The sequence below is a fragment of the Archocentrus centrarchus genome, chromosome 4 (genome assembly GCF_007364275.1).
Source record: "Archocentrus centrarchus isolate MPI-CPG fArcCen1 chromosome 4, fArcCen1, whole genome shotgun sequence".
NCBI classification, from domain to species: Eukaryota; Metazoa; Chordata; class Actinopteri; order Cichliformes; family Cichlidae; genus Archocentrus; species Archocentrus centrarchus.
Genome location: NC_044349.1, coordinates 19,631,840 through 19,657,475, shown reverse-complemented (window position 1 = coordinate 19,657,475; position 25,636 = coordinate 19,631,840). Strand labels below are relative to the sequence as shown.

At 40.8% G+C, this 25,636-nt stretch overlaps 1 protein-coding gene across 2 annotated transcripts; it reads right to left on the bottom strand.

The window, feature by feature from the left end:
• Positions 1-307: 307 nt before the first annotated feature.
• On the bottom strand, positions 308-24,731 carry lsm7 (LSM7 homolog, U6 small nuclear RNA and mRNA degradation associated). Of its 2 annotated transcripts, XM_030727487.1 has the most exons (14): positions 24,577-24,731; positions 23,308-23,484; positions 19,629-19,743; positions 17,829-17,947; positions 17,503-17,560; positions 17,337-17,387; positions 16,073-16,165; positions 15,706-15,834; positions 14,599-14,705; positions 14,155-14,311; positions 13,934-14,071; positions 4,262-4,352; positions 4,077-4,148; positions 308-655 (listed from the first exon to the last, which is right to left on the bottom strand). In XM_030727487.1, the coding sequence occupies exons 2-14, from the start codon at positions 23,481-23,483 to the stop codon at positions 513-515; spliced, it is 1,449 nt and encodes a 482-aa protein (XP_030583347.1). In that variant the 5' UTR covers position 23,484; positions 24,577-24,731; the 3' UTR covers positions 308-512. The 2 variants fall into 2 exon arrangements, with proteins under 2 accessions (XP_030583347.1, XP_030583348.1); XM_030727488.1 differs by lacking the exons at positions 13,934-14,071; positions 14,155-14,311; positions 14,599-14,705; ... (6 more) ...; positions 23,308-23,484; positions 24,577-24,731 and adding an exon at positions 4,628-4,684.
• Between the last annotated feature and the right edge of the window lie 905 nt (positions 24,732-25,636).

The following is a 25,636-nucleotide window of genomic DNA, read 5'->3' as shown; positions in this document are numbered from 1 at the left end:
TATCTTCTCACAGACACTCCCAGTATGCCTTTCAAAACCTTAAGATCACACATAACAAATCCAGTGGTCTGTTAACTGATCGCTCACATGGATCCCTGTTTACAACCAGAAGGTGAATCAGACTTCTGTCAGGTGGTTGCAACCTGTTAAGTCATTGTTTGTGAAAGTACAATGAGCATTCTCTATGAATTCAAGGGAATAAGGAGCATCCAACAGAAATCAGCTCTAACCAAGACCTTTGCTTCAACCCCAATTCCAAAAAAAGGAGGTACATTCTGTAAAATGTAACTTAAAAACAATGCAACGATTTGCAAATCTCATAAACCCATATTTTATTAACAACAGAACAAAGAAAACACGTTTAAACTGAGAAAATGTACAATTCTACAAACACTATCTATTATGGGTTGTTTACAAAAATCCAAACAAACAAAGGAAACAAAAAAATAAACAGCGAAATATTCAAGAATGTGAACAATTCTATGGGATAGGTTAGCAAGGAAGCTTATGTGTTAGCCATCTTGCTGCTGTATGAATGGGTTTGGTATGGCTTCCATGCCATCCTGAGGGCAGATTAGCACTACGGAGGTTCCTCTGCAGACCACTAGCCCCAGCTGCCTGGTGTCTTCTGTCAGCTTCAGCTGGTCATCTGGATCTAAACACAAGAGTTGCAGGAGCACACAAGTAAGTGTCACATCATCTAAAACAGCAGCTGATGGTGGATGCTCATATTAAACTTAGACAAGGTTTTAGTAGTTAGGCAAGCATATGTTGAAGTAATGTTTTCTTCTACCCTAAATCCACTATGATATGCACATCCTTAATACAGTCACCTTAAGCACAGGAACTCCACCCACCTGCTATTTAAACTTTCTGTTTACATGGATTAGAAAATGAGAAGAAAGTTGGCTTTAAGGAGAGAGGAGCTAAGCAGATATTCAGACTGGATAAAATGAAGGGCAGAGCCAAGACCCAGTAGAAGTTAAAATGTATGATTTTGAACTGTAAATCATACATATAGACTGTAAAGATATTAGAGGTGCAACGACTGACAACCAGGGACCAGAACTGACAGATTTCCAGCATTCTCTGCCCTGACCAATAACAGGCCAATCAGCCTTCCCATATGTCCAATTACAAGCTGGTCCATTTCATGCATGTGCAACAAGGGCACAGCAGTGCAGGGAAATAGTCATGTGCACAGTCACACCCACACACGTCTTTAGCATGGAAGCTTCTCAGCATGTGTGAAGCTTAAAGGACCCAGAGCTCAGAGCCAACCACAAGCCAGCAGCCTCGGTATGAGCAAAGGATCAAAGTACTTGTGAGGAAAATTATGGAGATGAGTGAAAAAGAGAAAAGGGTCAGTGTCCTGTTATCTGGTGAAGCTATACTGGAAATGTTCTAAGTTCCTAACATTTGTTTTTGTTATACAAATCTGTTGTACCTGCTTTCGTTTGATAAAGGTGGGTATATAGCAACTCATTATCAGTTAATTATTTTTACCTCTTTCCAGCAGCAGAGCACTTCATTTTCAGTTGCTTAAGTGAAAGAAAATCCTGTAACTTGCTGCCGTTTGGGGGAAATTCTAAACAATGTATTTTATTATGAAACTACATTGTTGCACTGAAGTTTATTTTTGTTTGTATATGCTGTCACTGCTCAAAAATAGAGAAAAAAGGAACAGCTCTTAATCAGAGGATAGCACCAACTCAGTTAAACTACTGGGATATTGATCTGGTCAGTTAAGTAGCAGAGGGGGCTGTTCATCAGTTTCAGCTGCTTTGGTGTTAATGAAATTAACAGGTGGACCACAGGGGCAACAATGAGACAACCCCGAGGGTCAGCGTCACCGCTGGTAGCATGAGGCAATACATGGACCCTACAGAGGTCACACAGGTAGTCCCACTTCTCCAGGATGGTGCATTAATACGTGCTATTGCATTTATTGACTGTGTCTCCCTGCACAGTCTCAAGAACGTGGAAGAGATTCCAGGATACAGGCAGTTATTTTAGGAGAGCAGGACAGTTTTGTTGAAGGTCCTTAACCCATCATAGGACCAGTATCTGCACCTTTGTGCAGAGCCCTACAAAAAGACCTCCAGTAGGCTGCTGGTGTGAAGGTCTGCGACTAAACAATCAGAAACAGACTTCATGAGGGTGGCCTGAGGGCCTGACATCCTCTAGAGCAGAGGTCCCCAACCCCCGGGCCGTGGGACATTTGGTACCGGGCCGCACATAAAGAATAAATAACTTAAATTATTTCCGTTTTACTTATTATCTGCGCCTAAACTATATTTTATTTTGAAAAATGGGTGGATTTGCTCCGTTACTTCCCTCCATGACTTCCTCTTGACGTGTCAAGACGTTTCTGCTCACATGATACGTCACCGCTAAAATTAAACCCAGAAGCTTCAGGCCTGTCTAACGAAATCGGTTGGTTGACCTACATAACGCTTCTTTAAATTTTTGAGTGCTCAACAAGAGTAGAAAAGCGCTATGTAAGAACTAGTCCATTTACCATTTTTATTTATCAACACCGGGGATAGCAGTGAGGTAGACCCAGCCATCAAACTGACTCTCCAGCGCTTGACACCGCGGCTCTGCAGCCACGCTCCATGTGAAATCGGCCGAACCCAGTCAAACCAGAAGCCAGCAAAAATGAGTATCAGAGAAACAAGCTCAGGGGGCTTACACTGATTCAGTGTTATGGTGAGTTGTATTTTTCATGCGCTTTATACAGTAAAAATCACCTAAGTCGAAGTCGCACAAATCGGGTTTTCGCTCTAGTTGGATGGCATCTGCAGGTCCTGATTTTTCCTAACATTAATTCCAATAAAATCATCACATAAATCCGTCGGATATTCACCTACCTCGGATGAAAAATCTGGTCCCATTGTAATAAATTTCCAGTTAAATGTGATCGCATAAACTGGATGAGTTTAGCGCTAAAACCCTCCTCAGCTCCTGTCCGCCCACTTCCATGCATCGGCTCGTTCGTGCACAACTACACACACACACTAACAACGCCTGGAAATTGTTTTAGTGTTTATATCAGTTCATTTCACCGGGGACAATCGTGGCAAGTGTAAGCTACAAACTTGCACTTACGAGTAAAATTTCAGATTATAAAATTTGCAGAAGCAAATTCATAGATGAAGCAGAAGCCATTGCAGCGAAATTCGATAATAGACCCCAAACTGGGCCATTTGAATCCGACTGAGGTGATTTCTACTGTATTTGTTTTTGCGGTGTATCTTATTTTGAAGGCATGTTTTACCATGGCTCTAACAGCTGACCAGGGAGCGCTGTGGGCAGAGAGCCTGTTATTCATGTTGAGGCGGGATGTTACGAGAACGCTGCTGATAGAGTTGCATACGACTACAAAGTGGATTCCCGTTTTTTATTATTATACGTAGAAAATATCACACTTGGTTATGGTCATATCATTTATTTTGACGTATTTATTCGCCACACCTTAAAAGCCGGTCCGTGGAAATATTTTCTAACACTAAACCGGTCCACGGCTCAAAAAAGGTTGGGGACCACTGCTCTAGAGGGCCCTGTGCTCACTGCCTGGTTGGCATTTGTCACAGACTATCAGAATTGACACCTCCACTACTGGCATACTATGCTTTTCACATATGAGCGCAGGTTCACCCTGAGCACATGTGACTGACATGAAAGGGCCTGGAGAAGCTGTAAAGAGCATTGTGCTGTCTGTAACATTGTTCAACATTGGTGGTGGGACAGTGATGGTCCAGGGAGAAATATCCACAGATGGATAATCTCAATATCTAATTCAGCATATTCTTTTGTCCCCCAATGAGATCTAATGTGTTTTCAATTCTCAGAAAGAAAAGCAAAAGACACTAATGCCTTTTCTACCATTTTCTAAACACAGCAAGGGCAAGCTGTTGCAATACTCTATATTTATAATCACCAGCAGTGCTATTTTAGAAGTTTGGGTCTTGTATCAGCGTTTCTTCTTCAGACAATGCCGTCATCACATTTACTGAATGGTCTTGCCTTTTTCCACTTAATTACAACAACATGTGAGAGTTGCACCCACTTACCGCGCATGTACTCGATTGTACCGTCCAGCACCAGGTTCAGCAAAGGGTCAAATCCTTTGAGAACACCGCTGGCTGAGAAGGAAACAAATACACACTGTAAAAGTCTGAATTAGCTGGGAAAACAGGCAAACTAATCCTGCAGGGCTGCTTAACTGTTAGCTTATTATCACAACTAATCCACCTACCTTCTCGTCCTCCTTGAAACTTGACACGTATCGGCTTGTCGATGTATTTGGACAAGTCGAAGATGCTCTCCTTTTTCTTCTTGTCTTTATCCTGCACAAAGCACAACAATAGAAAGGATGTGAGTGTGAGTCACCCGCGAGCTAACCGAGCACACAAACACCAGTTGAGCATGGGCCCAGGTAAGCTCGGCTAGCCATGCTAGCTAGCGTGAGAAAAAAAACACACCATATTACTTTCAAATTGCTGTTTTGTATCTAGGGTCATAGCTGGAATACACGCCCACGGGCTAACAGCATATCTGATAATGTTAAAGGCTGAAAAGGTAAAAACGTATTTGAATAGAAGAGAAAATTATCCGAACTCACCGCCATGTTAGCTGTGTGACACGGAAGTGAAATTTTGACCTCGGAAATGTTCCACCAATCGGATTACCGAGCGCCTTACTTGACGTCATTGCTCTTTTTTTTTTAATTAATTTATTGAGTATTTATAAATTATTGTTGGTTTTAGTTTAATAAATTTGATATCGAGAGTTAGTTTTATATTGTACATTAAAGGCATTTGGGTTTTATAATCAGCATCTGCTTTTCTAACTGACCTCCTTTCCCTTGCTGTGTGTTGCCAGCAGTTAGTTGAGAAGGGGGGAGTTTATTAATAACACCAGCTGGTGTGTTGTACAGGAGAAAGAGGACGAGGAACCATGCATAAAAACAGGAGGGGGTGGCTGTTTGTTGTGACATGGCTGACAGAGAACTGAAACCGCAGAGCTGTGAATTGACACTTCAATCAGAGCAAATACAAAAAGTGGAAGAGGACGAATCCACTTCATATGTGAAGGACTCTGAGGGAGATATAATACCTGATGCTAGCCTACGAGTAGAAGGAGAGATTTTTTACGTCAACCGTCAACATCTGGCCCACCAGAGTCCTTACTTCAGGGCTCTGTTCTTTGGCGGTGGTGTGGAGAGCACCAAAAGGCGGGTGGAGATTAAAGGCTTGGGACTGCAGCATTTCAGGGCCTTGATGGAATATAGCAGGACATGCAGCCTAACTTTGAACAGAGAAAATGTTATGGGCATCCTTGAGACGGCTGACTTTTTACAGCTGGAACGAGCCAGACTGCTGTGCTGTAAGTTCCTGGAGCGTGAGCTGCATCTCAGCAACTGTTTAGGAATGATGGCCTATGCCTGGCAGCTGGGCTGCATTCAGCTTTATACTGCAGCACGACAGGTGGTGCTGACTCACTTCTCTGCTATCTCATGTGAGGAGGATTTTCTGTCACTCTCAAAAGAGACAATAGCAGATCTACTTGCCAGTGATGACCTAGCCATCCACAAAGATGATCTGGCCCTTGAGGCAATACTGCGCTGGGCGTCGTTTGACCCTAAACGAGAAGAACATTTTCCAGAGCTCATTGAGCTGGTGAGGCCTGAATCTCTCTCTTTGCCTTTTATCACTGAACTATTGACCAGAATGAAAAGCTCTGACCCCAGAGCCAAGCTCATCATAAAGCTCAATGAACATTTTCCAGCATCTTGGTCAATAGGCAGGTCAATGAAGAGGACCAGGGCCAGGGAGACTCTTTTTGTCTTGGGCGGGCCTCATGATCAGGAACAACAGGCGCTGTACCAGTATCACCCGATGAGCAGTAGATGGCAGAGCTGTGCGCCTCTGCAGAGGAAGAACCTCACACAGTACTCTGTAGCTGCAGTCGGTAATAGATGCATAATGAAGTTGGTGATGTTTTTGGCAATGAAGATGATAAAATAATCAAAGTGATAAAAGTGAAAAGTTAGATGTGTGCTTGTTTTTCATATGCAGTGTTTAAAATAAGGAATTTTAATGTTGTAATTAGTTTCATTATCTTAAATGAAAAATCTAACAACATACTGTAACATTTTATTGAACATTATAATTTTCAATTATAAGTTACAATTTTTTCTTTATAAACATAATTTTTGATTTATTTTCTCAATGATTAGGAGACAATGTGGTTGTGACAGGAGGATACTTCCGGGATGTTCTGTGGTTCAGTGTGGATTGGGTCCGGATATATGAATGTGCAAACCAGCGCTGGGTGGATGGGCCGGCCCTGCAGAAGTCAAGACACAGCCACTGCTCCATAGGGCTAGATTCAGTACTGTATGTCCTGGGGGGTAGTATGGATGAAGGTCTCGTGGCTGATGTAGAAAGGCTGGTTCTTGGGTCAGAGGAGGGCTGGGAGGGAGTGAGCCCCATGGTCAGGGCTGTAGAGAGGGCAGCCACTGCTGCTCTGGGGTTGTGTATCTACGTGGCGTGCGGTCTGGATGAAAACGGCGATGTGTATGGTGGAATTCAGAGGTATGTGGTGAAGGAGAATCAGTGGGATGTGGTCTCCCATTCTCCATTTCCACGGTGAGTGAATTTTCAGTTCATCTTTCTGATACTGTCAAAGTTACGTTCTTATTCAGTATGAGATTTCAAAATAAAGGATATGGGACAATTTGTTAACAATTAAACAGAAAGCTTAAACTTTTTAAAAAATTTTTGTTTAGATATGACCTGGTTGCCACGGAGCTTAACGGTGCCCTCTACCTATTCGGTGGCCAAACCCTGCGTTTTGACACAGAGACAGACGAGTGGACTGTGCTCGAGGAGGAATGTCTGAACAAAAAGTTCTTCTGTGGCTGCACCTCAGTCACTGGCCAGATATACTTGGTCAGCGAGAGAAAAAGTAACAAAGCATCCCCAAACATGGTGCTGCTGGACCCTTACATAGACACCTGCATTGAGGTAGATGATGCCATACCCTGTCCTGTGCCCCTCAGAGGATGCGTCACTGTGAGAATGGTCACATGACCATTAGATATGATTGAATCAAAAACATTGTCTCCTAGAATATTATAAAGTACTGTGCAAAGCTCTTGAACCATCCCTCATTTCTTTAAGTTTTGTCAGGAAAATGGGAAAGGGGTGCAGCGATTTATTGAACCATGTGCCAATATAAATGGAAATGCATTATATAAGGTTAAAAACAGTGTTTGCATTATTCTAACAAGCTTGAAAGTTAATATTTATTATGACCACGTTTATTCTTCAACACAGCCTGAACTCTTATGCAAGCTTTCTTGTAATTTCTTTAAGTAGTTTTCAGGAATAAGATGCTAAGATTTTCATTTGGAGTAATCAGAATGGACAGAATTAGAAATCAGAGGGACAGCTCTGGTTGAGCAGTTTGGAGATAAAGTTAAAGTCGCAAAAGAGAGCAGGGATAGTGGGTACATTGGCTAAAGGATGCTGAAGATGGAGCTGCCAGGCAGGAGGAAAAGAGGAAGACCAAAGAGAAAGTTCATGGGTTTAGTGAAGGGGGGCATGCAGAGGGCTGGTGTGACAGAACAGGACAGGGTGGGATGGAGGCACATGATCCACTGTGGCGACACCTAAAGGGAGCAGCTGAAAGAAGTGTGCTTTTTTTTCATGTGTTTGGGATCACTGTCGTAATGAAAAATGTAGCCAATCTGATGCTTTCTAGATGGTATTACTTGGTGCATTAAAACCGGATGGTATTTTGTGTCTTCATAATTCTGTCAGTTTTAACAAGATGTCCAACACCACTGGCTGAAATGCAACATACTGACAATAATTTGAACCAAAAATTTCACGTTTGGACTCATCACTCCCATCAGACCCGTTGCCACTGATTTTCAGTCCCGTTCTTGTGTAATTTGGCATACCTCAGCCTTTTCTCCCCAGTTCCCTTCCTTAAGAATGGCTTCTTCTTCCACTGAGACCATTTCTGATGAGGCTTCAGTGAACAGTAGGTGCATCAGCTGCAGAAACAGATGCATCTCTTTGGTCCTTTGCTGGATTAAATTTTTTTTTATCTAGTTCTTAAGGACATGACTTTCAGATACTGTTTATTTGCTGTAGATACTTTTTAAGGCCTGTCACTTCTTTTTTTGCCACCCCACTTGTCCAGTTTCCTCAGTTTTTTTAAGGACGCACTGGACACCATGCTGAGATATGCCAAGTTCTCGACTAACATCTCTTTGTTAATTATTCTGTTGGTGTAAAAATATTATTTTATGCTTGTCAAACTGTGTTATCTTTGGCATTTTTATTCATCTAAAGAAATGGGAATAAATTATGCAACAGATTGCTGGTAATGAAGTGCCTATAGATACAATTTATAATTGTTTTTTTGCTAAGTTATGTGGCAAAACGCCACTAATTCACAGAGTTAGGTGTGCTTTCAGGCATATGCGTGAGTATTTAGTGGCTTAACAAACAAAACATTCCTCTGACAATGGTCAGGCACAAGGACTGGACTGAAAATGAGTGAAAAAGCAGCCAGTGTCCGAAGAAAAGCCTGGAGAACTATTACCGAAGACCACATTGAAAAAACTACAAGAACATCTGGCTCCTTGGAAGCAAAATATAAAGAAATGAGGGGTGGCTCAGGACTTTTGCACAGTACTGTATGTGGTTACCTGTACTTTTCTTCTCTTAAAAGTGACGCTTCATTTGTATGAACTAAATTTACAAACATGTTTCATAAGAGGGTGGACTGAATTTCCACTTAGTCAGTACAGGTTTTATTCAGAAGTAATTTATTAAAACGTTTCATGTGGTCACACAATCAGCAGCACACAGTCATAATAAAACACTCAAGTGTAACTCTTATGAAAACATTTCTCCTGCTTTTATATCTTATTAAACACAATATTCAAATGGGTCTCTAAGAGTGTCATTCAGTGGATCAGCCCTTTCAGCACTCTAGAACTTCACTTTAAAACTCCTCTTGTGTTGTGGGCTTCAGTGCAATTATATCTTGGTACAAACAGCGCCCTGATTCTAGTCCAATCACAGCCATCTTTACATAAATGACAATTGGATTAGCATGATTTCACAGCAGCCAAACATTTTCACGAGGTCCCAAAATGCCATGTTAGTGAATCACATGCTGTGTAACTGTAACCTGCATTCATCTGCAGCAGCATAGACACTGGGCTGCTGCTCTCCAGCATGTTGGGGCAATACATGTAAAATCATAACAACAGACATTACAGCACACTGTGGTAAATATTAAAATATGCAACCAACATTTGGACAGAAAGATCCTAGATGCTCTACTCTCCTAATATCTCCAGATTACTGTCTGACCTAGAGCATTTACACTCCCTTCCAGAAGTATTGGAACAGTGAGGCCAATCTTCTGTCTCATATTCATACTTTAATGTCAAACCTGAATGTTTACAGTCTGCAGCAAAAATAAAGGGACTGCACCAGTTCCAGTGCTGTTGGAGGGGAGTGTAACTTTTGCCTTTGACTCCAGTATCTAAAACAGCTCAATAATGCCCATCTGTGTGAATCGGTTTCACGGCTTAACAAGGCAGAACCAGCCTCACCAAATTACCAAGCAAAAAGACACATGTTACAGTAAGGCCTTTTCTCTGTGTTGTTTCAAAACAGTGAATCCTAGTAGCACACAGACTTCATATCAAGTTCTTAGTAGAAAAACACAGCAGCCAAGGCACAAAACAAAAGACCGGCGGGAAGCAAACTTTAACAAAAACCTAAGAAAACCTGCTGTCTGTTACAAAAATACTCAGTGAGATAAAAAGAAAAAAAAAAAAGGAACACAACCATACACACAAACAGTTCAGTATTTCTAGGAGCAAGATTTTTTTTGTGAAGGCATCAGAAAGGGGCAGGATCTTCTATACAAAGATATGGTCTTCTTTGTGCACCAGGGGGCGCCACATTTCTTCTAAGACATGATTTCAAGTAAATGCCTAAATCAACCAGAAAAACACAACTTTCCTATTCATAAGGGAGGTCTGCAGTAGAAGTTTGTATTCTGTCACAGATTAAAATGAACTGCTAAGTAAACAATTAATAAAAACAGTCTATAAAGATTTATTACAATCAGTGTTCTTCATGATTCTATGCATAATCAGCAATGCATGTGGATATAAATCAGTCGGGGTGAATTTCTATTAAGTTGTAGTCTTAAGTCTGTTCCATTTGAAATATATTACACTACATATTACGCAAGAGTTAAGATTTTTTTATAAAATGATTTTTTTTAATATCTCAAAATGAGTTGCTGCCCTCAGTTATTTACAAACAAGTTCTTGTAATACAAGAAACAGCCCATCAAATGTATTTTTACGTTAAGCAGTGTTGAGTGTTGAGTGACATTAATGATGATGGGTGGAGAGCTCTACAATCACCTCTGCTTCTTTGCCCTGTTTTTCATAAGCAGGAGGTAAAAACTACCCTGACCTGAAATCATCAGGTCAGGGGATGGAAGTGGAAGGAATAGGATTCATTTTTCCAGTGAAGCTTGGTGGATGTGAAGGGAAGCTGCTCCACTATCTGGTTTTGGGGAGTCTGCTGTTTATATTCGTATGGTTGGTGAGGTTGTTGAGGACACAGTTTTTATCCAGCGATGCTGTCATGGTTCTGGGCCTTATGCCCAGCATTTTGTGGTTTCACTCTTATGTTTCTGTTTCATGGTGTTTCTTAGTTTATTACTGTGAATGCTGCAAAGCATTCAATACTGTGAATGCTGCAAAGCATTCACAGTATTGTTCTTGTACTCCAAAAACCTTCGGTCGCTAAAAACTCAAGCAGCGTTTGGGCTACAGACACCGTTCTGGTATCAAAACGTTCAGCCTGTTCTGGAGATTTATGCTATTACTCTTCTTTTTAGTAACCTTTATACTTTTTAAGATATTGAACTTTTTATAATCTCCATTTTTGCCATTCAAAATGAATGGGGAAGTTTCAAATCCTTTTCAAATCCTTTCAGGCTTTAAAAGCTAATAACTTCAGCATACTTTCAGCTAGAAAAACCATTTAAGCTTTAAAATGAAGCCAAGCCTTTCAGCTATTACTTGGTGTTTCAAAATCTTTTACGGTTTAAGCACAGTGAGCGTTTAAGTTTAAGGTGTTTTTTCAGCCGTTTCAGAGTTTATAATGGTTGTGTATTGCGTTTGCTAGAGGGGGAGCCTGATTAGTAGAGTGGGAGACTTCAAAACTTTCAGGTGGAAAATTTATTTTTAAACTGCCACTGTGTCCACACTCTTTGCGCTACAGCCATCATTTTATGCTCAAAATGTAGAGCTGCTTCTCTACTTTCAAACAATGTGTCTCTAAACCCTGTCAAATGTACACTTTTGAAACTGTGAGGCTTCAAACAGAGGAAGTACCTTCCAACTCCTTCATTAACAAGCAAAAAACAAAAAAACGCTGAGCCCTAGCGCGGATTTGTTTATGCTGCTAAACTAAACCGGAAACACGTCACCGAACTCTGTGAAAAGGGCGCACTGAGGTCCACTTGTTTTTATGGGGTTGTTCCGGCTGTCGGCACTAACCTAGTGATAGTGACAATTCAGTTTGGAGCGGCACAGGAATGCTTTAAAAGATTGAAAACTGAAAATACGGGAAAGATACAGGAAAATAAAAATACGGGATGACGCCGGGACAGAGGGGTAAAATACGGGAATTTCCCGGCCAAAACGGGAGACTTGACAGGTCTCTGCCTCCAGGTGAGCGAGTGAAGTTGCAGAAACACTTGCCGTCTCAGAGTTTAGCAATCAAAGTTTCATTCATTCAAATCAGAGACGCGGACGGCGCCGTTGTGTGCATCGGTTGCTAAGCAACGCTCATTTCGCGTTCTTGCTTGTGGGCGGGGCTACCGAACACATGAAAGCTTTTGATGTTTTGTGACGCCAGAATCAGACGGAGTAAGTAGCGATTCAGACGCAGTCTTTCGATTAAGTTCTGGACGAAACACGATTTTCAAAACAGATTTTTAATCACAAAGAAAAACCTTAAAAAAAAAATGATTGCTCAAATCGTCATAGGGGATTGTCTGATTGTTGGATTTTTTGTTTAGTCTGCAAATTAACAAATTAAACTGTAAACTGATGAACAAATTGACAAAATTTAATAAAATTAAAAAAGAAAAGTACTCTGATTTCTGCTTTTTTTCAGTATTTGTCACATGAATATAAGCATATTCATCTTAGACTGAATGTGTGCTGAGTAATTCTCACTCAGGTCAAACTGTTTGGGGTACAAAATGCAAATATAATGTTGTGCTATTGTGTGATTTATGGTGAGATTTAATCCTTCCATGTGAATATCCACTAGTTTCATTTTAACCTGGACAAAAAAAAAAAAAATCAGCATGGCTACATGTGTATGCAGCACAGTTATGTCAGTGTGTATCTGCAGATGGGGTTTGAAAAATAGCCCTCCCAGGCAGCTTATTACTGTGAATGCTGCAAAGCATTCACAGTATTGTTCTTGTAGCTAAAACCCTAGCAGCGTTTGGGCTACAAACACCGTTCTGGTATCAAAACGTTCAGCCTGTTCTGGAGATTTATGCTATTACTTTTCTTTTTAGTAACCTTTATACTTTTTAAGATATTGAACTTTTTATAATCTTCATTTTTGCCATTCAAAATGAATGGGGAAGTTTCAAATGCTCTTCAAATTCATTCAGCAAATAAAATTTCAGCTCTTTGAAGCCTTTCTTGGCATTAGTTCTATATTTGTTAGTTATAGTTATTTATAGTGATTCGCTGTTCCCTGTGTGGTACCTGTGTCTGTCCTTTCCCTCTGTCATGTCTCTGGTCTGATGTGTTTTGTTGTGTTATTTCCTGTGGAGTGTGTCAAGTCTGTGTTTCTGTCTTCGATTAGTTGTTTCCTGTTTTACTTTGACAGTCCTTTGTCCCAGGTGCTTTGTGCTTAGCTTTACTTCCTTGTCTGGTCTGTGTAATTAGTTTCAGCTGTGCCCTCACCTATTGCCTGTTCCCCAGTTATCCCTCTGTGTATTTATGGTCTCAGTCTTCCCTTTGTCTCTTGTCGGATTGCTGTTGTTTCCATTAGTGATGAGAAAATTAAGCTTTTCTGAAGCACTGAACCAGCTTTGTCGAAAATAGGTTCATTACGCGAAGCTTCAATTATAGCGCCCTCTCCTGGAGAAATGCAATGCTTTCAACTACACACACGCACACACACACACACACACACACACAAAACTCAATGTTTGAGGCACACACGTTATAACCGAATATCATGATATCAGGTTCTATGAATGTGTGCGTTGTGTTACTGAGCAGAGTGCTGGGAAAACATGGCATCACCTGGGTGTGCTTGTGTAACTACGAGGGGCATTTTCAATGAAGTACATTGTTTGTTCAACTGTTTTTCACAGAGACCCGCAAGGAACAGAGGGAAAAAAAAAATGAGAAGAAAAGGAGGCACTTTTGTGCAAACGTTTCTCAAATTTCAGTTTTGCTCTTAAGGAACCAGTCACGTGATTCATTTCGGGAATGAAGCCATTGCTGCTTCGGATGTCATATGTCACGTGATTTTTTTCGTCCTGATGAAAGCTTCGAAACAGTGGTTCTATGGAGTTGTAAGCCCAGGGTTCGAAGCACGTATCGAAGCTTCGGTTTCACAGTCTCATCACTAGTGTCCATGGCTGTGTTCTGCTCGCTGTTCCCTAGTGTTTCTAGTTTCACTCCCAGTTTAGGTTTATTTGTCAGTCTCTTTTTGTCACTTCACATCCAGTCTCAATAAATACGCGCTTCTCATCATTCTTGCCTGTCGTCTCCTGAGTCCTGCATTTGGGTTTTCACCACCTTACCCAGCCTCACAGCCCGCTCACGCACCGTGACAGATGCCAGTTTGGAGTTAACTGCATCATTCCTCTGCTCCGAGCTGGAATCATTCCCTTCTTCCTCCGGCTTTTCCTCTTGTTCATTGCTATCTGCTTCGCTCTCCTCATCACTGCGTACATCACCCTCAACCTATGGAGGAAAATAAAAGATTGAGCAATTCAATTACCCCGCCACTCCTACCACTTGCTGGTTAAACAAAGAATTCCTCTTACCTTGCCCTTGAAGACAAACCTGTGTATCATACACAAGATGAGATAGGCCCAGTAGATGTGCAGCCCTTGTAGAACAAACAGCAGAGCATTGAAGAAATAATAACCGAAGAAAGGCTCGTAGAACTCACGAGAAGCCACCAGGGTGGTGTGGATGATTCTGGAACAGTGAGCCTTGATTCAGTCTGCTGTTGCTTCAACGCTCCCAGCTCTTGAGCTTTAGAGCATATTGCTTGTGGTATATTTTGTACTGATAACTGGAAACTTGCAGTTGGAAAATCATCTTGTTCGTGCTCTTACACCAACTTCAAACCTAGTTTTACATTGATTATACTTTATATTATGCTTATTATGCTTATACTTTATTGCTTACTAGCCAACATGTGTACTGAGATATCTGCAATACACGTCTGATTTATCAGTCCACATTCCATCACAGGATCTTACCTGCTTGGAAAAACAACCAGCCTCGTGACGAGGAAGACCAGCGCGAAGACGACAAACAGCACGTCACATGTCCTCGTCCACGCCGCATATTTCAACATTTTACCCAACTGCAGGAAAAAAGAAGCTGAAAGTTTAGTTCCTACAACTTACAGAGACGAGTGAACACGTTGAAGTTGCCTCTAAATTCTGTAGGTGTGATCGTAAAGTTCAACGTCTCCAATTCAAATAAAATGTAAAAAAACATGGCTGAAGAAATTTAAATATGAAAACGACTTAATTTAAATGTAAAATATAATTTCTTGCAATTTCAGTATATTACTTGAAGTGCAGAGACACAGGAAACAAATGCAAAGAGAGCAGAAGAGTCACATAATGTTGGGGTGTGGCTGGCTCTGAATCAAACTGCTGAACTCATTTGCACTTGTGGTATGTGGTCCTAACTAATCTGCTATTGCTTCGCCAGCTCTCATTAGTTTCTCTTTGTGACTTTTATCAGTGTCCAGGCGACACACAGTCATGCCTGAGGAGACATGACTAACTCTACATATTTTCTCAGCTCATGGATCACCGTAACGATCTTCATTTTCAGATCTTATCGCTGAAAGCACCCAGGAAAATCAGCCTCAGAAACCCAAGGACAATGGAACAACTGTCACTGAGAGGGTAGACGGTAAAAGTTTATATATCAAATGAAGATAATCATTTTCTGTGTACAGCTCTCTTTCTACAGGATGTGTGTGTTAACACGGAAGAATAAGGAAACATTCACAAAAAAAAATAAAAATACAATGGCTGAATTCATTTCAAGTTCCCTGTGATGTTTGTGTAATGATTTTCCACTTGACACTTTTACCCGTGAGCATAAAGATGCAGTCTGTACGTTCTCCGTTCCTTTGCTCCAACTTTCTAACAAAAGCTCAGTGATCTCAGTGATTAACCCCTGATACAATGCTGTGCTCAAGCCATTAGTCATTTCTTTATATTTTGCTCAAGACTTTTGCACAGCACTGTATATTCACAACAATGGAAGGTGAGAAGCACGAGGAGGAACAGAGCTGATGTGGACATACGGTTTAATGTGATCTGGATTCGGGTGTGGCGTTTTACCTCGAGAATAAAGTCAGATGAGTCGTGAATCACCATGACGAGGGTCCCAACCCTCACATAGTTGGCACAGTAGGAGAAAGAGATGAGAACTATGGTGGCAATATGATGCACTACCTGCTCCTTGAAATCCTAAAACACACACACACATACACACACTATTAAAAAAAAAAAAAAAAGTACAGTGGTATAAACAACAGCTCCATATGCGGTATTTTACTGGAAAGGATTGTCTGCAATGATTAGTTTTAGGCTGTATTTTTCATTCAAATCTGATATAGCAGCAATGCCTCCTTAAACCAAGTTAACAGGATGTAGCTAAAGATTTACACGTGTCCTTTTGTGTGTTTTCTGACAAGTTAATACTCACTTTCCGCTTCACATCCACAGAGAGACTTAGAAGCAGGGACAAATAGAAGTTCAGTTCCAACATGTAATACCAGTAATGGACCTTGGCCACCGGCTAAAGAATGAGAGGAAGAGAGTGACAGTAAGACAGAAGCTTTTCAAACATCATCCTCATCCGTCCAACTCAGAAAGGAACAATGGTGACAAACAGAGACGCATTCACAGACAGATATGACACCGACCCCCCCCCCCCCCCCCCCCCCCCCCCCCCATGCACACACACACACACAAAGGTGTTTGTATGTTTTCAGGAACAAAAAGAGTGTAATAAGTGGTATTTTAAACTGCCTCCTCCAAGCGTCTGCTGAAACAGACCTGGAGATTTTGGGTAGTGGAGGTAAAGACTCCCGAAAAGAGCCCTTTGTTCTAAACATACCTGCCCAGTCACACACGAACTCCCTCATGTTCCCATTTATAAGCAAAGAGAGGAAGTGCTTTATGCATAGGAAGTCAAGGTGTAATCTCAAACGAAAGCATTCACATTAAACTCAGCAGTCAAAGTTTGCAGCGGCACAATGGAGGGAAGCTGACTGAGTTATTTACCCTAAAGACACATCCTTATTATCTGTCTGAAGCTACGAGACCTCAGAAAGAAAGAAAAAAAGTCTGCAGCAGCTGCAGACAACGAGAGCTGCAACTTTCTGCTAAGAATGTACGCCATCATTCATTTTAAAGCCGAGACGTCAGCTTTAAAACGTAGCAAAAACACAAATGCATTCAGAGCTTTGCAGTCAAGGAAGTGGGAAAAAGTGGAGATGAAAGTTTGTGGGTGGAGCGTGCAGCCAGTCTGCATTATGAATCCCAGATGTGATGTTGCCAAATCCTCCTACACTTTCGTAACACGTTGCTTTGCAGCTAATGTTTTAGTCCCCACTCAGTAAAATTAGTAATAGTTGAGGCAGATTTTCACTTTTAGTACTGCACATTACAGCTCACAGATGTTTCTGTCGTTTTAGTTGTTGATCAAATTCATGTTTTTGTCAGGGAAATTCAGATTTGAGCTTTCCCAGTTTTTTTTTTTTTTTAGATTTCTATACAGCAGAGAAAAGCACCAAATGACCATTTTTGAGACATTTTCAAAAGTTTTGGATATTTGATTGATAAATTACATTCATGAAGTAAATAAGCTACTACTTATGATGCAAAACACAGTACATGCAACCCAGTGGTACTTTGGAAAATCAAAAGAATACGACCAGCCACAGCAAAATACTCCGGTCCCCTACCTGTTTGGGATAACCCGTCCAACATTCTTTCTGATCCCAGAACCATGGAGTCTAGAAGATCGAGAAAACAATAAGCCTTCACATGACATTTATCCTTGCACTGATGTTATTTAAATATTGTAGTTATAAATATCATTTGAAAGGAAAAAGTGACAAACACACTTACATTAATTAAAGAGTTGATGCCTGTTATGAATGCTACAAGGTAGAACACAAACCGCCATCTGCACAGATGAAAAACACAATATGTCACAGGATATCGTGCAAACTGAAAAAATACAAGGATAAAGAGGAACAGACAAAAATTTGACCAAGCACATATATGATATCTGACACACAACAACTTAAACTGAAGTTACAACCTAAATTTAAATCTGACCTAAATTTAAGTTGTAACACAGGGACATCCACATGCAAGGTTTATTTTTTAATTTTTTTTATTCTGAATGCCAGTAACTTGCTCATGTTTGAGTGTATGGGTGTAAAACTCACGAGGCCTCGCAGAACTTTTTGGTGTTGGTGGGTCTGTCCGCGTTTCTTCTGCGTCTAAACCAGGTCTGGATCCGTCTCTGGGAGAGTCCACACTGGTCTTCCAAGCTCACTACTTCACTCTGAACACACACACACACAGATACAGATCAGCATAAGTATTTTAATACAAGCTGCTTTCTCATAGCAGACATTATTAAAACGCCATTACAGCTCAGTTGTTACAAATCGCATCCTGGTCCTGTCAACATGTAGCTCAGTACCCACGAACATAGGTGTGCTTAATCTAAGCATTTGTTAATGCGTGTGTAACATGACCGCTGTTAGTGTGATCTTCCCTGCCCCCCTCTTTCTGCACCCTGATACTTTACACAGGGTTACATCACAGCTCTAAAGGTCCTTCTGAGTGAAAGTTAATTGCATGGTTAAGTGTAACACATGCACCCCCCCCCCCCCCCCCCCCCCCCCCCCCCACACACACACACACACACACACTTGCACTGTATTAAAGGATAAAATGTGACACCACACTGACAGTGAAACATTGTTGTGCAATGCAAATACAGCCCTTGCATTCTGGGAAAAAAAATCTACTTTGTATGTTCGGTAATGTGTTTGCGGCCTAGTATTTACATGCCCGGACAGCAAAGTCATCACCTGCTGCTCCTGCTGCCTGGGCTCACATGGAAATAGAAGCTTTGCAAATAAGCCAGAGCACACTCGGGCAAAGACAAAAAAGAAACAGAAAGGTACTCAAGGAGCAGCGCATTTCCACTTGCTACGCTGGGTCGTGTCTTGCCCCGACAGGTGCACAGCCCTGCTTGTCTGCACAGGAACATGAGTGTTGCAGTGCCAAATGAAACCGAGAGGTGGGTGGAGAATTTCCCTGTGAACCGAACTTTCTCTGAGCTTGTCTGCACGTGTTTGTTGATAACCTTACAAAGAATAATAGTTAGACTGTAATTATTACTATTTTAATTCTGATTTTGCCTAACAATTCCAATGAGTAGATGCACGAAAGGAAATGCTGATTTTAAAAAAGTGTCAAATACAACCGAGGTGGACAGACAGCATACTGATGATGCAGCATTTTAAAGGAAGTTAATAGTTTCTCATACTGTGCGGCGAACACACCTTCTACAAAGAATTTAAATGCATGCTTGATAACTAAATTATTGCTGCATTACTGTGTCTGCAGGGACTGCCTGTTTTTAAACAGTTCCTTGCTCCAAAGGAAGCTGTCAAACAATCATACTTTTACCCACAATGGAGCCACACTCAGCATACATAAACTGTGTTTCGACACAAATGTGGTAGCATCACACCGATTCTTTCAGTCTGTGCAATTGTGTTTGGAGGTTTAGGTAAAACCTTCAGTGTTCCTGATTATTAGAAACACACTACACATTATGAGTGAATGGCACATGGTGAGACCTCCCGTTTAAATTAGCATCTAGTGTGCAGGGTATCTGTTTATATAGCGCGCTCTCATGAAATCATATCTATCTTTCCATATGTTTAGTACACTAAGGTTTCTAAAAATCAGCGAGCATCCTAGATAATCTTTTAATCTAATCTCTAACATATTGGGCTGCATTTTTTAAAATGATTTTAATAATTCATTTGTTCATGTATCGGTGTAATATATATATATCTAGAAATTACAGATGACTGTCACATTGAAACCAGTGATTCCGTGTTGTTACATATGCCATTACTGCAGTACGGTATGCTATGGACAGTTACAGTATTTAGTTTTTAGGAAAACATCAACAGTAATTCAGGAGGAAGAAAAATACCAACCTGCGATGGCCGGCTGTTCCGTTTATAGAAAGCCTCCAGTTCTGGGACAGAACGGGGTCGAATCCAAATCTGATCCTTAACACCCAGGACTCTGCTTAGTGGGATCGCAATGTTCCTGAGAAGAAGACAAAGACCAGGAGAGATGAAGAGGGGGAAAAAAAAAGTGTATATCCATTCATTCATCCTCTTATCCTGTTTGGGGTCGCGGGGGGGGGGCAGAGCAAGAGGCAGGGTACACCCTGTACAGGTTGCCAGCCTGTTGCAGGGCCAACACAGAGAGACAGACAACCATTCACACTCACATTCACAGCTATGGGCAATTTAGATTGGCCAATTAACCTAACCCCATATGTCTGTGTAGATTCTCAGTCATCCAGGTCATAGTAGTCTCTGGAGCTTGAAAAAGGCGACTGGACTTCTTTTTGTTTCTTGAAGACGTTTCACCTCTCATCCGAAAGGCTTCTTCAGTTCTCAACCAAATGGTGGAGAGACCCAGGTATTTAAACCCCTGTGGGCGTAGTCCCCTGGAGGTGGTTATGACCCTCTATTGATCATGTGCGTGAACACATGTGCCCAGGTGTGAAGGGGGCGTGGGTCATATTTAATCAGTGGTTTCAGTTGAAACCAATTTAGGACTCCGCTCCATTGTTTCCTGTGGCCTATTGAGGTCCTGTGGCCTATTGAGGTTTTTTTCAAGCTCCAGAGACTAACCTAACCCCAGTTAAGTGCATGTCTTTGGACTGTGGGAGGAAACCTACGCAGGCACGGGGAGAACATGCAAACTCCACACAGAGAGAGGGAGAGGCCTGGGCCAAGGTGGAATCAAACCCAGACCTTCTAGATGTTATTCTAACTATGAGGTAGCAGTGCTAACCACTGCGCCACCGTGCTGCCCAAAATAAAAAAATTTAAATAATGAATTAATTTAAAAAAAGTGTGTCTGTGTGTATACGTATATATATATATATATATATATATATATATATATATATATATATATATATATATATATATATATATATATATATATATATATATATATATACACACACACACTAACAGGTTTGCAGTTGCTATATTTCATAGCAACTGCAACCCTGTTAGTAAAACAAATGAGAGTAATTCTTTTTACAGTTGTTGCAGGATTAATGTGTGATGCTTAACGTGATCCAAACACAGAACAGCAACAGGATAACTCATTATGCTGCTCCTGACAGCCTGTAGAGCTGCTCCCATGGGCGTACCGTGACATTTGCCCAGGGAGCCTTTGTCATTAGCTGATATGGCATCATGTGACACTTGATCTGTGTGTATGTGTGTGTGTGTGTGTATGTGTTGCAGACAGAAGGAGACAGACAAATCAACAGAACAATACAATATGAGGGTGCAAGTAATGGATAGATGTTTTTGATAAATGTGTGTGTGTGTGTGTGCGCACATGTGTGTGTTGCAGACAAGAAACAGAAGGAGACAGACAGAGCAACAGAAAAATACAATAGGAGGGTATGAGCAATAGATAGATGTTCAGATAAATGTGTTTGTGTATTTGTGTGTGCGTGTATGTGCATAATCACGTGTGTGTAACTCTATCTCAGAGATAATCATCCTGAAATGAGCATGGAGAGTGAGATCAGAGAGAATGAGAAGGTCAGGGCAGCTTCACAGAGAGACACACAGTACTCTGGTTACAGGAACACACACACGCGCGCGTGCACACACACACACACACACAAACACACTCACAGCTGTGGCCTGAGATCAAGTGGAGACACACCTTCCAGCTGACTGCCATGTACTCACACACACAAATGACAAATGCCCATCTCTACAACTCGCACAAGAGCATGCTGGCATTCAGCACGAGCTATTATCCTCTGACCCCTGACTCCTATTACGTCTAATGTTACCAATCTACTAATAAATAGCTGATGAAGGTACAAATGATGGTACTAATCTTACACAGCTCATACCGAGGCGGCTTGTGCAATTTTTCAGCAAACACAGATAGTATAGTTGCTGATAAGGGAAAGCATGCAAAACCAAGCGTATCTGCTGGTCCATCACACGTATCTCATCTTTGTCAGTTTAAAATAAAATCTTGTCCTGTTGCCAGAAGAACTAGTTAACTGTACAAGCAGGTTTGCTGTGAGGCTTCCTTTTAAAGCAGCCCTGTTAACAAGTATAAATGTCACCATATTTTTTTAAGCCTTAATAAGAAATACTGGATATCAGGCACTGCCTATTGCAAAACACTGCCTCATTCATTTTCCATATATATTGGAATCTATGTAGCAGGGTGCTCTTAAACCCCTTGGTCTCTATTTTAGATAGATTATTCTAATGGAAAAACAATAGAATAACATTTAAATATTATGGCTAAATGATATGATTTAAGACATCCAATACCAACAAAGATTGCCTTGCATGATATCCTTTGTGTTCTTTATTCTTAATTTAATTAAGATTTCTGCACTGCTTTCTGCACTTGGCTGATGTCTGCTTTTATGTTGTATGGTGTTTTGAAGTGTAGTATAGTGATTTAGAATAATTGTGATTTAATAAAACAAATTTACTCATTATTTTTAGAGGTACAAGGGTGTGAAAATGTGATGAAGTGTTCTGCCAACAAATTGCCACTAATGTCTGCCAGATGGGGAGTAAATGACTATTTTTATTGTTGATAAATGCACCAATTAGTCAGTTTATCCATCACAGTCCCATCTTAGAGCTCAGGGTTACTTCATCAGGTATCTTATTTTGTGCTACTAACAGCCTGAAACCCATAAACATTCAACTGAGATAACTTTTTGGAATTGCCATTCACAATAAGCGTGTCATCAAATTAGATGCACTCACTCATTAAGTGGAGCAAAGTATAGCCTTAGATAATTATTTTTATTTAATAATGCAAAAATGAGACAATATGTGTTAAAATTATAATGGTTAAGCGGAATTCTATTAAATGTTTCAAAAAAGGAGTGAAAATCCACCAAACACAGTCTTTAAGATATTGCCAGGTGTGGAGATAACACTGAATTCCCTTTAGGCGTGACAGCAGAAGTATACTGACCTACTCTAGGAAATCTCTAGAAGCATAATACACACAATACGCTCTAGTGGGAATTTACATGCAATCATTAAAGTTATTTCATCTCAACAGCAATCAGTGGTTGGGCGGAAGAGAATGGATGGATGGATGGAGCAATAAGTGGTTGGTGTGGAGTATATCTTTCCAATTAACTGCAAAGGCTGCTAATTTGTCCAGTATTTAGAGTGAATCAGCATTAGTAGCCAATCATTAGGCCTATCTCAGATACAAACATCACTTCTGTAAATGCCATACCAGGCATTTTCCTCAAAACACATATGTACACATTTAACACACATTTATCACAAGGCTGGAATACTTACTGCCTGTCTGATCTACAGCCTCAACATATAGGGCATTAATAGCAAGTCAAGCAGAAAATTGTTTTTACCCCACAAAAGAACATCATAATTAACTTTCATTCAGCTAATTAGGTATCATTTAAAAGGACAAAATTGTTAAGTAGGTCTATACCACAAAACTTACTGCCCCACTGATTTCAGCACAGCAAATGACACGCAATTTAGTGACAACAGTGAAAAGGCAGATTCTGCATGTGTGATTTTCATGCTCCAGCTGTGATGGTCTCACCTCTCAAAGATATATCTGAGGAATATAAAGGTGATCACTAGTGGCAAAGTGTCGATGAGATCCCTTGGTAGAGGAAAGTGGCCCTCTTCTTCCGTCATCTTCATGTCCTCCCAGTGATGCCCAGGAGGAAGCCAGAGCTCCTCCCGCCACAGCCACTCATTTAACAGGGCCTCCATCCTGGAGAAGATCCAAGAGGAAGAGATGAGTATTGTCTGGGCTCCGAGACAGTTTACCAAAACATGAGAAGCTTATTCAAATTTATGTCAAGCAGCATTAGTGAAACCCCCCCCCCCCACACACACACACACATGGAAATTATTGAAATGAACAACTCCACAGTGCCATAGCTTCTACTGGTTTTTTTTGTTGTTGTTGTCATTATTATTATCAGTTCATATGCCAAATTATTTTTGATTACACGATCATTAAAGGTGATTTAAATTTCACAGACCCTAAAGTGGCACAGTTGCAGATTAAGTTGCTCTTGGTTGAGTTGGCTAATAAAATTTATCAGCATTTTAAGTGTTGGACAGGCACGAAAACACAGTAACAACAAGTGTGTTACAATAGCACACTGATTTTACCAGAAATAAATCTTTGAGGGCCCCTGACGTGTCTCTGCCCGCATTTCACTAAAACCTGCGTGCACCACGTTTCTGGTACCTGTCTGCGCGCGCAAACACCTGTTTCTGTGATCATGCAATCACATGGTCAAAGCTGACTACTGTTATTGCCAGTGAATAACTGGCGGTGTGGGTTTAAAAGCTGCTCCTGTTGGAGTCACACTGATCGGCGTATCGACTGTAGCTCTGCAACAAAGTGCGCGCAGATGTCAAATCCTACGCACTCCGATGATCAGACAAACCGCAACACAAACAGCTTTATAACAAACAGAATAGTGTAATTTTGTCTAAACTAACTGACTTTTTTTTTCCATTTGTTGATTGCGTTTGGCGCCATGGAATGTTGCTTTGACAACGGACATTTTCCTTACGTTAACTACTTTCTGATCAAGAAAACTTGATGAAACTTGAACAGTTTTAAGTTAAAACATAAAATTACACGTCCTTTAAATTGATGTCCATATGTGCCATCAGTGTTTTGACACGCTAACTTCGGCGAGGTTTTTGAAAAACAACCGCTCAATACGAAAGACTGAATTAATGAAACCAGAACAAAACACTCAATTTATGATCTGCCAGTTGTAACCCGATGATGAAGTCTGTCCGCGCAGAGGAAACGGGCCCCATCAACCAACCAGTCACTCACCTTTTAAATGATACCTGTGCATCCACAGAATGACTTGTTGCTTAAGAGCAGAAAGGCGATTTTTTCCGCGACCCTGTGATGGAAGATGCCGAGTGCAGGTTGCAGCAGCAACTGAGAGGGAGGAGGGGCGTGTCTGACGCAGCCTGTTCCTACTGAGGGCGGAGAACGGGGAAGCAGAGAGGCGCGTGCTGTTCTCATCGTTTTTTCCCCCTGTAATAACTTTTTTTTTTCAAACTTTATTGGTAATTAACAAGTATATACAGAACATATTGATGCCAGGGTTAAAGAAAGGAGAAAGAAAAAATAAAACAAAATAATAGGAGTATAAGATCCATAACAATAAGCAAAGTAAATATATTACGAAATTATTAAATAACATGGAATTCTTCCAAAATATGACTTGTCTTAATTGCCTTCTTGTTCTCCAGTTCTTTGATTGTAGCGCTGTATTGCAGAAGTTCTTGACAAAAGTGGTTAATATTTGGTTTAGAGTCTGTCCATCTGGTTTTATGAATATGAATCTTTCCCAGAAGCAGCAGAAGTTGAATGAAGTAAATGACGTCTTTGTCCATGTCTTTGTTCTCAAAGCATACTATAATGTCCTTCTCTTTAAGCTGAGTTATTTGTCCAGTTTTCTGCCTCTTGTAATGTTGTAAATCAGTCCAGAACATTTTGACATGTACGCACTGAAAATAGATGAGGAACTGTTTTGCTATATGACTCACAGAAAGAACATGAGTAGTTAATGTTAAGTTTAAATCTCTCCAATGGTTTTTTAATTGGGTATACAGTGCCTTGCGAAAGTATTCGGCCCCCTTGAACTTTTCAACCTTTTGCCACATTTCAGGCTTCAAACATAAAGATATAAAATTTTAATTTTTCGTGAAGAATCAACAACAAGTGGGACACAATCGTGAAGTGGAATGAAATTTATTGGATGTGTCAAACTTTTTTAACAAATAAAAAACTGAAAAGTGGGGCGTGCAATATTATTCGGCCCCCTTGCATTAATACTTTGTAGCGCCACCTTTTGCTGCAATTACAGCTGCAAGTTGCTTGG

Bases quoted from the DNA above. Each gene is read 5' to 3' on its own strand.
- lsm7 (XM_030727487.1), bottom strand. From the start codon at position 23,483: ATGGAGGCCCTGTTAAATGAGTGGCTGTGGCGGGAGGAGCTCTGGCTT. The intron at 17,561-17,828 runs GTGAGTTTTACA...TCATCTGTGCAG, and splicing joins AAAAAGTTCTGCGAGGCCTC to ATGGCGGTTTGTGTTCTACC. The intron at 14,706-15,705 runs GTAAAACGCCAC...TTTTTCCTGCAG, and splicing joins CATCTGACTTTATTCTCGAG to TTGGGTAAAATGTTGAAATA.